Genomic DNA, 13893 nt, shown 5'->3' on the forward strand with positions numbered 1-13893 from the left:
GAAATCTTGATTATGATATTAACAGAGGAGGAATTTGTGGAAGGCATTCAGAACAGTCTGTATTGTCCTGGTGAACCTGGACATCTGAGCCTCTGAGTAAAGGGGCAAAAAAGTAAAAACAGAGCTTGTATTTTAAGATCCACAGTGTAACCTATTCTGAAAACAATGTATTTTTGAGGCCTTCCCTGGGGGTGCTTGCTGTCTGAAATCTTTTCCTTCAAAGGAAAAAATAGCTTGTCGAGTATTTTATAACACATGAAAAAGTTGTTCCCAGGCACTGGACTCACAGGAACACTTTCATGGTTGTCAGTGATTGCCCTGAGTCTCTTACAATTACAGATAAGTGTGTCTTACCAGTGTTTGGTGTCGTGAAAGCTGAATATAGTTCCAAAATGCCCGGTGATGATGAGACGTAAACTTCTTACAATTCAAGAATACACAAATTCATGTTAGAACTCGGTGAACTTTGATTCTAAAGCCATCATTGTCATGAAAACTAAGATTTTTCATAATTACTTTTATGAGTAATTACCTTTATCACCTCTGTGAGTATAAGCCTCTCAGAGCTCCATTTCCTAAGTTTAAGCTCCTATTCTTGACTAGAACCATGTAGCAACTCCCTTTCCTTAATGCACATTCCATGATTGTCTATAAACTACAGAGCAAAATTGAGTGTGAATCCAACCAAGATTATTTTATACTGTTTCCGTTGGGGGTTTTAGGTTTGGAAGTCCTTCCTTAATCAGTACTTCAGATAATTGTATGTTAGGATTGAATGTATAGGATCCCACATTCCCTTTCCCCTCACCTTAAAAATTCAACTTATTCATAAGTTGCCAACATGATTTGATTGTCTAAAAAAGTTGCCTTTAGTGGAAAAGTGAATTTTTATCATAGATGAAGTGATTGCTGCTTTAAGCACATAATAGGGTGCATTCGGAAGTGGTTCCCATGAAGGCATTTGTGAAGTGCTCTGATGGCCTGAACTGACGAAATTGCAGAGACTCTTCGATCTGTGCCAGTGCACTTGCCAAGGGCGTCCGATTTCCTGTGGATGTTGACAAAGGGACCTTGTACAAAAAAATATAAAATAAACTTACAAGAGTATTCCAAAGAAAGGATCTCCTGGTAGACTCATTCTTAGTGATTTGACATATTCCTGGTCCCATCTCCAGCTTCTGTTGCAATAATCACGGCTCTGTGATAACTATTTACAGCCTACACATTGCCAGACTTTACTGTCTCTAAGTCTACATTTGCTTCTTTTGCATTTAAGTAATTTGTGGAACTTATCCAGATGTCTGGGTAATGCTGTGCTTTATCATCGACAAGCCAAATAATAGGTTAGAATGATGGTGCTGGCTTTGGAGTCAATATTGAGTCAACTGGAGGAATTAGCTTGCTTCTAATGAATAAAATAACTAATTTTACTTAATTGGGTGCAGTCTAAAGACATGCCTTATCTTTTCCCATCTATATCACCCATGTTTTTACTTCTCTGTTGCTTCCCAGTTGCCTAGCACCATAAATAATTGATAAATGTTTTTTTCAATAAATGAATGTGTTGAAGAAATGTCTGTAATATATAAAAATACTTTTTTATTGAAGTACAGTTGACATACAATATTTTGTTAGTTTCGAGTATGCAACATAGTGACTCAACAATGAAATACATTACAGAATGATCACTGTGATCAATCTAGTAACCATCTGTACCATACAAAGTTAGTACATATATTCCTTTTGCTGTACATTCCTTTGCTGTACATTTGCTGTACATTCCTTTTGCTGTTCCTATTACATCCCTGTGACTTGTTTATTTTATAAAGAAGTTTGTACTCTTAATATCCTTTATTTATTTCACCCAGCCCCCTGCCCTTTCCCCCTCTGGCAACCACTAGTTTGTTCTCTGTATCTAGGAGTTTCTGTTTTGGTTTGTTTGTTTTGTTTTTTAGATTCCGTCTGTGAGTGAAATTGTATGGTAATTGCCTTTTTCTGTGTGACTTACTTCACTCAACATTATACCCTCTAGATTTATACATGTTATCACAAATGGCAAGATTTAATTCTTTTTTATAGCTGAGTAATGTTCCATTGTGTGTGTGTATGTGTATGTGTGTGTGTGTATATATATCCATTCATCTATTGATGGGCCCTTAGGTTGCTTCTGTATCTTGGCTACTGTAAATAATGTTGCCAGGGACATAGGGGTACCTGTATCTTTTTGAATGAACGTTTTCCTGTTCTTTGGATAAATACCAAGAAGTGGAATTACTGGATTGTATGGTAGTTCTATTTTTAATTTTTTAAAGGAATCTTCATACTGTTTTCCAGATTGGATGCAGAAGCATATATTATAATCTGTTTTCTGTTAAGCCAGACATTTAGATAATTATACAATGTTTCTTTTCTCGTTAAACCTTTGTTTGTTTTGGAAAACATAATTATTTTTCATAAAAGTATGTTAACTTATGTTAACATATAATGAGGTTATTTTTATTTTTACATGAATTAAAACATTTTGAGGTAAAAATTCAAGCAAAAATATCAATAGTTACAACTCACATATTCCAGTGTTCTTTGATGTGTTCAATAATTTTTGAGACTGAAAAGGGGTTTTGAGATAAAAAATTTGAGAATTGCTGGTGCAGAAAATGGGCAACATATATTTATGTATACAACAGCAATAACCAGTTATAATTTAAAATGGAAAAAAAGTAAAATAGCTAAAAATAACCTTACAGACCTATGTGAAGTACACCAAAAATGCTCTATTTCAGAATATTAAAGGGGACTCAGTAAATGGAGATTCACACCATGTTCTTTGATGGGAAGTTTCACTATTATGAGTGTTAATTTGCCTTAATTAATTTATAGATTTCACATATATCCAAACAACAGAAATATGTTAAACACATGAAAAGGATTATTTCTATAAAATTTAACTAAATGACTCTAAAGTTTATGCAAGAATAATAGGTTAGAAACTGCAAAAAATTTTTTCGAAGAAGGATAATCAGAGAAACCTACCTTATCTGATGTTAAATTTACAGCAGAGAGTCAGATAAAGAGAATCAATTATCTCAAAACTAGCTTCACTATGTGCTGGGCAAATATGTGTATATGTGTATATCTGTGTACATTTAATATATGAGAAAGGAAACAGTATTCAACTTCACTCACAATCAAGTATATATAAATGTAAATAATTCTTATCAGTTCAGTAAAGATAAAATATTAATATTAGAGGTAATAGTATTGCTAGGTGCTCGTAAATTGTTGAGGGGCTGTTGTAAATTAGAGTAACCTTCTCGGATAGCTTCTTGCTACTACCCATCCAGTGGTTTAAAATTTTCATAATCTTCAATGTGGCAAATTTATTTCTAGCAATATCTCCCACAAAAATATGCAGAAGTGAAAAAAGATACACAAATATGTTCACAGCAGCACTTTTTATAATAAGACAAATTTTAGAATAGCATATATGTCTACACATTGGGCAATGATTAAATAAATAACAAAGAAAAACTGCATGTAGAATAATAGTAAGCAAAAATAGAGAATATGTTTCATATATTTCACAAATCCAACTCTGTAAAAATGTATAGCAAAATATCAGGAGTAGATACCTTAATCTATTAATAGTGGTTGTCTCTGGATTCTGGAGTTATGAATAATTTTTATTACCCTCTTTCTGCCTTTCTGTTTTTCCTGATTTCTTTAGCAGTGAACTTGTATCATTGTTAAAGTAAACAAAAGTGTTACAGTTCAGCTAACTATTGGAGTTTCAATTTATAGGTGAGGACAAGCCAGACAAATGAGATTACTGTGCTTTTCCATCTGACAGTCATTTCCTTGGATAGTGCCTCCCTTGTCACAGTGTAGTTTTTGTCCACTTGCCAATAAACGGTATAACTTTAAACAAGTCACTTTACCGCTGTTGGTTTTTAATTTCCTTGCCTAGCAAATGAAGTTCCTTCCAATTTTAAAATCTGATTTTAAAATAAAAATTTTAAATCCAATTTAAAATTGAGTGATAAAGATTTAAAAACTGTGTTTCCAACAGAAACGTCTTTTGCTACAATCTGTATGCCTCTCTTTTACTACATATTTTCTCCTAAAGTTTTCTCTTCTGTGTTTGTGCTTCTGGATCTCCTCCTCCCCTCTCCAACATCAGAGGATTGAGAAGGGATTATAACATCATTCTGCCTCTGCCAGTACTACTCAAGGCAGCATCCATATTCTAGTGTTCCTATAGTAATGCCATTGACTGTCATCATCTACACGTCTTTGGTGACACTCACTGTTACAGAATTTATAAAAATCTGTAGAGATTCTAAGAATCTAGATATAAACGGACTGACTTAAGCTTGATGGTGGATTGCTGTTGCTTGTTGCTTCTCGTCTTAGTCTATTTTGTTGGACCTCCCTGACATTATACTCTCTACTGTTATACACACCCCAGGCTTGGGTACCTGTGTTTACCATTCAAAATGACTAGCACTTTGGAAATACTTGGTTTTTTTTCGATGATGCTATTATATATTATTTGAAGTGTAGTTTGCAATCTGATATTTTAACTCTGTGCTGCTTACTAAAAACTATTGCTATATTTAGTTGTTAATTCAAATAAGTCACTAAGTATGGTACTGGATAATATGAATGCATACAGCCCAAATGATAAGCCTTATGCATATGCAGATCCATTCACCTGACATCAAATATAATTTTCCTATCATTTAATGTATTAAATTCTTTAGTGTAAAGTTTTAATCTATGTTGCATACTTTAAATGGAAAAGCAAACCTTAGAATTGATTCTCTTTGTCTAATTGGTCATCTGGGATGGGATATATACTGTTTGATGCTTCCATGTGATTCATGTGTACTGATAAATTTCTTTTTAAACTTGCAGCAAATAGTGGCAGCAATAAATGCAGGGATTATACCTTTAGGAAACACCTCCAATCAAATCAGTCACTGGGATTTGGGAAGTTCCTTCTTCTTTGCTGGCACTGTTATTACAACCATAGGTAGGAGACAACTTATTTTGTGGTTTTTTTTTTTTTTAATTTTGATACAGCTTGTAAGCTAAAATTCATTTGTTTGAATATTTTTTTTACAGTTGGTCAAAATGGTCTACTTAAGGTAGAAAACTAGATTTTAGTAAATTGATTTTGAAAAGAGAGTTTAAAGGTTTGAACAAAGGAATGATGGAAATGAATTAGTTATTGTTTCAGAATACTGAGTTGTTTAAAGTACATATGGAACTTGAGAACAGGGCAGGTGAGTCATCTGACTGATGGATAAAAACATCAACAAATGGCTTGAAATGATTTTTGTTGGGGGGAGCAAGTAGTTTAAAATTTTTCTGCATCTTTGATTTTGTAGTGCAGAAAGAAATGATTTGAGTACAATGTTGACATTCTTTTCATGAAGTTCTTATTTGATATCACCCTTTTCAATTTGTAAAATTTAAATCTACATTTCAACAGATTGTTCCTGTTCTCATATGCCTGTCCATAATGAATACTTAAGGGCAGTTTTTTTTTTTATACATTATGTTTTTCCAATAACACAAATGTATAAAAAGTTGATACTGAAATATGAGGATTACAAAAAGAATGAAAGTTTGAGCCCTTGCCCTTTTGCCTTTTAACTATGTTGTTTGTCATAGTGTTCAAAAAGAGTCATAGTAGAACAGGGTCTCTTTCTCAGGATTGACAGTGCGTACACTCAGCACCCTCTAGGCAGCAGGATGGGTTCATGTAGCTGACTTCTCTTCTGTTAGTCATCCATGCCTGAGAAATATCCAGAGGATATAAACGCAGACCCCCTAGTGACAGCCATGTTTGCCATGCTGTGGGGATTGGAAGGGCTTACACCTGTCTTGTTTCATGGAAGAAGGTGGGTTTAAAGCATAATTTTCAAGATAGGAAAGGAAATTGACTCATCACAGTTAGGAAGGAATTTAAAGCAGAAGAGAATATATGTGCAAAGGATATCTCCCCTTCCACATATGCTTATGATGAGAGTGCTTCCATGGGCCTGATCTCTGATTTGGGGGTGTGAATTAAGATTTGAAAAGTTTCAGTTTTACTCTTTGATGTCACTGATTAATTATGAAGTATATAATATATATAAGGTTTTCAAATCAGTACTTTATATCAAAGTCCTAAATAAGAAAACATGGACTATTTATGAGTGAACTCTCACTTAAAATTTTCATTGGAGAGGAATCTGTAGTGTCCTGTCATTATATAAATCCACTGTAATGTCTCTTTGTGCTGGATCACTTACCAGTTAAATAAATACCTTAGCATGTTGATTTTTGCCTTTGTTAAGAGGTCAAAGAACTATGTTTACTCTTACATTTCCATCAGCTAGGTCAAAAGTGTGGCTGTGAAAATCTGGAAGATTGGCAGCCTTGATTTCTAACCATAATAACAGGTTGACTTTAGAGCTTAGACAGCTTGGCCATTTCTACTATGGAAATAACTGTTTATTGTGTAAACTACTTACAGTCTGGAAGGAAAAAAAAGCTCACAGACTGAGTGAGAATGGTTTGTTTCTGCCCAATGAAAACTCAAAAGTCTACGTTATAACTCATCATGACCACCACTAAATTATTCTGCAAGAGACTTAGTCATTATACAGACTTACTGTTGCATCCTGTGTTTATAAACAGTCTCATTTTTTGAATCCCAAATTCAGTAAGTTTTGTAGACATATACTTCAACACATGAAAAAAATAAACCATTATTACCAGCCTTACCCCAAATTACAGCCATTAAGCACAGTAGCTGATTATTTAGATTGTTTAGGTAGCTGCCTGCCAGCCCAAATCTCCTACTGTTCTATCTCAGGCTTTAGTCTTAGGTGGATTAAGTCATTCTAGGTCAGCCACATTTGCTCCATGGTCTTTTGCTCCTAGGTCAAGGCCATCTCCTCTGACCTTGGACTGGATCATGCATGTCCAGGGCAAGGTAAAAATTTTGGCCTCCTTCATAAGTGTCCATTTGACATCCACATAACTTTGGTAAAATTCAAAGTATAATTATTAATATTGCTAATGACAATGATTGTTTAATCTATGAAGTGGTTTTTAGAAACCATAGAAATTATAGCTTCTAGCCCTAGCTGCATTGCATCAGTTGTTTGAAAAAGAACTTGAGACAGCCTGGAAGAGTAAGTTGCAGTGGCTTTTGTAGGGTGCCTGACACAGGCAGTGTTTCATGGAGCTGCATCGGCTGCAGTTGTCCCAGATTTTTCTCTTCCATGTTAGTCATTTGTCTAAGAAGCCCAAGTGGCCCTTACTATTTATTAGAAATATACCAAGGAAAGTTCACTTACACAAAATAGAATATTAAAATGTAAGGCCGAACTTCAGAGAATCTCTTCACATATCTACACATTATTTCCAACATCATACCCTTTCCACAGCCTTCACAGTTGCACAGACTAAAATCCATTCTTGACTGTTCTCTTTCTCTCATTTCTCGCTCCCAGTTCATCAGTCAGTCCTGTTGGCTCTGCCTTGAGAGTTGGTCTATCATTTAATTACTGTTCACCATTCAGACTGCCACCATTTTGGTCCAAGCCAGCATCAGTCATCTTAATGCCAGCATCCATGTATAAAGAAACCTTCTGCTCAGAGGTAGTCTGTGGATTTCAACTCAGTTGGAGCAAACCCATACTCTGTTGCTCACCTCACCTAGTAAGGTACAAGTTCTGTGAGGTTAGGGATTTTTATGTGTTTGAGACTTTTCTGTATCCCCAGTGCCTGACGCATACTGGGTCCTTAATGATTATTTTTGGAAGTAAAAACAGATGGGTATTCTAAATGATATGAACTGTGGCTTGTAGGAAATTAGAAAACACGAAATTAATATCTATTACACTACATTCTTAGCTCTTTCAACACGTTTCATTACCAGCTTGTTTGTGTGTTCATTTATTTATTCAAAAAACGTAATCACTCTGCTACTGTAAACATAAAAGGTGGATTACTTGAGCCTGAGTGGCACACAGACCAGTCAGGGAGGCCAATGGGCAAACGGTCATTTACAACGTACTGTGCGGGTTAAGAGCACTTGATGGGAATGTCTGGGAGGGCACTGCACATAGATATTGGGGTGGGTAGGTGGATAAAAACAGGGGCAAAGGATACTTCCCTCGCTTTAGTAAATGTGGTCCTACTTGAGACTGGAAAAAGAATTGAGCATTTCCCAGGTGAATAAAGGTGGAAAGGGAGCCTTCTAGGCATCCGGGGCTCACATGAGAAAGATTAGGGGTAAGAGAGAACGTGATCTGTCTGGGAATTACAAGTTACCTAGAACAGTGGTCTGTAGTTGAAGGGGTTCATCCCCAGGACCATGTAAATCATTAGGTCAGTGTAGTAACTCCTGATGGATCAGTTCTACTTTTGCCACTGCTGGGAGCATAAAGGAAATAAGAACACAGTCCTTGTGTCCAATCTAATTTGGGAGATAAAATTGACAATTATGAAATAGTGGAGGAGTAACAGAAATAAGTCTTGTATAATCAAATATTATATAGATTGATGGCTTCAGTGCTATAAGAATGTGTGGGCCAGAACTGGGAGGAAAGTCTGGGTTGGAGAAGTTGGATTTGAACTATGCTTTGAAGAAAATGTTTTGTTTTCGACTGATGTAGAGGAAAAAGTCTCCCAGTCTGTGACATGGCTAAGCAAAAATACCAAGAGAGAATGAGCCTGATGTATTTGGAGGATAGAAAATAAGTATTTGAAGAGAACAGAGGAATTGTTTAAAGGAGTAGTGGGAAATAATGACCAATTCGGATGGGAAATATACAGGTGAATATAATTTGAGTTTTGAGAATTTTGGACCTACTGTACTAAGATACACCATGGATTTTTTTTTTTTTTTTTTGGAAAGTGATGGTTGAAAGTGGTATCAGTAGATGCATCCATCAGGAAGAGGATTCATGGAGACCGACAGCTGAGAGAGCAGCTGGGAGGCCATTTCTGTGACCCCTGGAAGGGGAGCCAGAGTGTTGACTGGGGGTGATTGGAGCTGGTGTGGAAAGATGAGAGTAAGACCAACGGTTAAAATGATTTGATACAAGAATCCACAGGCCCTGATGACTAACACAGTGAAGGGAGAGGCATCAACATGTTGAATATTGAAATGCAATGAATATTTAGGCAGCAGGCTGGTAATTCCTAGGCAGTTGCTGGTCAAGCCTGTGAAAAGAAAGGAGTTGAAAAATGGCCAGGATTTTATACCTGGTGTCATAGTAGGAAGCTCCTTTTTAAAAGTTTTCTCCTCCTCGATTTTTATTTGTTGGTTTCTTCTTGAACTCAGACAGACTAGAAAGCCAAGGTGGACAGGCTTCCTCCTGGAGCTCACGCTGGGGCTGAGACCAACCATCAGTCGGCACCGCAGAAAACAGAGACCAGTGTGGACAGCGGCAGTAACTGCTGCGCGGGGAGTTCCCGTGACAGAGAGTAGATGGTGGAGCCGGGGCAGGGAGTGGGAGGTGTTCTAAAGCAGACTGTTTCCAGCACTCTTGGAGCAGGTCACATTTAAACTGAAGCCTAAATGATGAAAAGAGATCAGCCAGGCAAAAGAGAGTGCAAAGATGAGTTCAGGAGGAGGGTGCAGCCTGGCAAAGAAGAAGCCAGGTTAGTAAGGTTCATAGGAGCCAAGCCTGTAGGACTTGGTCGGTCATGACAATATTCTCAATTCAGTGGGAAGCTGTGGGAGAATTGAAGCAGAAGGGAGGCCTGATGTCACTCAGCCTGCCATTTGGAGGGCCAGAGGGGAAGCAGGGAGACCAGTAAGAAGGTTATTGTGTTAATCCCTATGAGAGAAGCTGTTGACTTGAACTGAAGAGGAAAGTGAAAAGTGAACAGCTACATGATTTTAGAAGGAGAGTTTGCAGATGGAGATGTACTTATCTCTGAGCATGGTGCCAGAGAGGGGTTAGTGGTTTAAATTTTCAGTTATTTTAAAGCTAGTAAGAAATCACTTAAACTCTGGGGAAGGCTGTTGGCAAAAATGATGTAATGGAAAACTATCCCATTTGAGGTCAATTTAAAGATTAGAGTAAGATGTAAGATGATTTTATTACTTGAAGGCATTAAAATATAATAAAATTTTCCCCAGTGGAAAGTAAATTGGAATGCCAGGGCCCGAATTTGCCCAAGCTTATCACTGAATCATCACGATCTCTGTGTCAGAATGCAAATAACAAGACACCACTGTGGTCTGCAGCAACTTTAAGATCCCAAAGCATTATGTTAAGTCTTATGGAAAACATTTTCTTGGAGTAACATTTCTCCTATTTACAAAGGACTCTTGTTTTCTACCCCTTGAGTTATATAGATTGGATTCAGGTGTGTAGTTTCTATGTTTAGTTTTTCTATATTTTGAACCAGCCACTGGGACTTTCAATTTGCCTTTACCCTAGATTGAATTATTGAATTGCTGAAGCTGCTTTGACAGTGGTCACAGATTTTTCTGCGAACTCCTATTTCACCTGTTGAGCATAATGCTTAATTGATTAGAAAAGCAAACAAAAAAAAAAAGGAAAAAATATTAAAGTAGTTTTAACAGTCCCAGATGAAAAGAAGAGGTCAATTTTGAAAGTGTCGAGAGTATATTGAAAACTGTGAAGTCTTATGCATATCTTTAGAAGAGAGTCTGGGACCTTTCTGTTGGACCACGTTAAAAACTATAACTTAAAAAACAAGGGAAACGTTGTTAGGGTTTTTTCTGTTCAATTTTGTAATCTGATGAAACCACTATCTGAACTTGGAAATGAATAGACTTGAAGCAGTGGTGTAGAATTTGACAGTCAGCATACTCCCAGGGGATGATATCATTGCAGCTTTGGGTGTTGGGTGCTATCTTATTAATTTGGTACACTCATAATTCTGTAGCATTTCACCAGTCTCTTGGCTGTTCTCTGGGAACTGCATATTGGATTTTGGAAACCCATTTTAATGGAAGGTTGAGCTTCTTTTATGTAGCTTAAAAAGAAGATAATCTTACAAGGAGACTTTCAGCTCTGACTCTACAATTTCATTGCATTTTCCTTTTTGCCGGTTGGTTAAAGAGGATGATTATTTTTCTAAAATACGTAATTCTGGTCTTGTGCAGTCTAAGTACAGAAGTTGAAATTAAGAAATTGTTTGGGGCCTTTGATGCTCTGTTTCTCTTCCATTCCACTAAAACTATTGAAAATAAAAGCTATCTCAGGATATTAACATATGTTCCTACCATTCAAAGTCTTCATGTAGGTTTATTTTCTAAGTTAAAATGCATTTCTTAGAGAAAATGTCTTATGAACAGTAATTAAGTTGGCAGAGTGCAAAATTGCATTTGATAGGCAATAAAGCTGAATTATTGCATAAGTAGTTTGTAGACTCCAAAGCAGTAATGAAATAGATTTGTCGTCTTCTCTTCTCCTTACGTACGTATGTTAATCAGTCACATGGAGGTTTAATTCAGAGCACCTAGTACTCAGAATCCTGTGCTAGTTGAAAGGGGATTTTGGAGCATTAGGGTTGTAATCTTCCCAGGGGTAAGGCAGTATTTTTTTTATTTTATTTTATTTTTTTTTTGGTAGTAGGAGAACAAAGAGCAGAAAAGTTTAGCTATAAAAGAAACTGAAAGTCCCACTGAGAGGAGGGCTGGCTATGGTACCAGCATAGAAGTCATCCATGTCTTGGATGTGTTCAAGTCAGGAGAATAGCTTGTTTTCTGTAACAAAATACACTTTTATATATTTCTGCATACTTTTGAAAAGTTTACAGTAACATATTTTTAATCTTCTGGAAAGCAATCACTGTTCAAATGGTGTGATCATGAAATTACCAAACAATTGGAAGAATTGTCATGAGGTTCATGCCCTGAATAGATACAAAATCTGTTTTTATCTTGTCTTTCCCCTCTTCCCAACCACTGAAATGCAGCAGATTTGTCATAGATTATAGGTTTTATAGAGCATCGGATTGACCTCTAGATATGCAAGTATTGCTCTGAATGTGTTAAAACTAGGTGAGATGATTATCAGAAAAATCTTTTTGGTAATTGTCTCAAGTGTTTCATTTGATAGGAAAGGAATGTAATAAGGTTTGTCTGGGCCTGTCTACTTTCAGCTAGTAATTATGCTACATATTTGTGTTCTTCCCAATCCTTTTCCAAAAAAATCTAGACTTGTGCAATCTTAGAAAATTGACATTGTTATTTATGTGGTCCTGTAACTATAACATGATATTAACAAAAGAAGTACCTGTGCCAAATGAGGTTCATGTGTAAGTATTGTGGTTTGTGGGCACATGAGGTACAACGCAGATAATGACTAATTCTAAATGGAAAGGAATTCCATGCAGCCATCTCTTGGTTCTAACGTACCTCTGGGGGAAATATTGATACTATGACCTTTTGGAAGTCACAAGTCATCAAAAAATGCACAGTAATTACTAACCTTAAACTTCTTTCCCTTCTAACTTTATTTTTAAAGCAAAAGCAACAGACATGTGGGCAAGTTTGGTTGATGAGTTGTACCTCTCCTGTCTGAGCTTAAATTTCCCTTACTGGAGATGCTAACAAAGAGAGAAATTCCCAAAGGCAAGCAGCAAGAGGAGGAAAAGAAAGAAAGGGTGTGGAATAAATCACAATAGACTAAGTAGCTCCTGTTCAAAGAGGGCACGTTTTGATCGGTAACTTTAGTGTATCTGCAGATAACTTAGCAGAAACTCTGTTTCAATTTCATTTGCTGCATTAAAAAAATAGATGTAGACATGACCTCCTAATAAGTGTTACACTGCAAGTAAATAACGTGCCGCAGATACTCATGCACTTAACCTAGTTGTACTTGTGTACTTTTATATAAATATAAAGACATTTCTCCCTGTTGTTTTAAAGTGATCAGTAGAAAGAACACTGAATTTCATTTCAGAGAAATGTTAGAGTTGTGTTCTTGAGCAAATCACAGTTCTTCTGTTACCCTTGATCTTATTTGTCAAATGGGGCTAGTGTTTCTCACAATCAGAACTGTTGTGAAGCTAAAATAAAGTTATGTATGTAAAAATAGTTCGTACACGAATGACTGTAAACTAGAGTGAGCAAATTGCATTACTTATTTCTATTATTTTAGTATTAAAATAAGCCAATATTATCTTTTGTTCATTCATTTCTACTACTAATGGTAACAAAGCAAGAAAATGTATTCTTTCTTAAAGCTTTAATCCATACATTTAAATTCTTATAATATATCTAATGTTCGCCTTCACATGATTTATTCAGGTTTGCTCAAACCAGTTAGTCTCACAGTCCTAAGTGTCAGATTTGACTAATTTCTTCATCTAATTTATTTTTTGATCTATTGAAATGAGTTGATTTTAATGATATGTAGATAATCTAAAATGTGATCAAAGTAATACATAATATAATAAGGTATTACTATTAGTTGAGTATAATAAAAATTAATCTTTGTACAAGTCTTTTTCTATATGATTTTTTTAAAAAATCTATGCCTCTATATTAGCTAGGATCTGCTAAGTTGCCTTCTGTAGTAAACAATCCTCACATCTTGACAAAATAAAAGTTGTATTTCTTCAGAGACGTCTGCTAGTGACACTTCTGCTCCCCATGTCCTTCTGGGACCACTTCAGCATGAGAAGGAGAGCTTGGGAAATTGAACACTGGCTAATCAAGCTTCAGATATGTGCTCACGCTCTTTTTTTTTCACTCACATGACATTAGCCAGACCAGCTTCAAGAATACAGGTGGGGAAATGCCATGTGCTCAGAAGAACCAGGATATTTTGTGACAGGCCTAACAACTACCATAAATAGATATACTAATTAGATACCTCCTTGAATGTTATTTGATATTCAAAC

At 36.0% G+C, this 13893-nt stretch overlaps 1 protein-coding gene across 5 annotated transcripts in view; it reads left to right on the top strand.

Annotated features, from left to right (window-relative positions):
• KCNK2 (potassium two pore domain channel subfamily K member 2) overlaps positions 1–13893 on the top strand; it is a 177552-nt gene that overhangs the window by 95297 nt on the left and 68362 nt on the right. For all 5 annotated transcript variants that reach the window (XM_064477188.1, XM_031438580.2, XM_031438578.2 and 2 more), the window contains exon 3: positions 4915–5032. In XM_064477188.1, the coding sequence (XP_064333258.1) occupies positions 4915–5032 (118 nt within the window). The remainder of the gene's footprint in view (positions 1–4914; positions 5033–13893) is intronic.

This window comes from Camelus dromedarius, chromosome 21 (assembly GCF_036321535.1).
Source record: "Camelus dromedarius isolate mCamDro1 chromosome 21, mCamDro1.pat, whole genome shotgun sequence".
Taxonomy (NCBI): Eukaryota; Metazoa; Chordata; class Mammalia; order Artiodactyla; family Camelidae; genus Camelus; species Camelus dromedarius.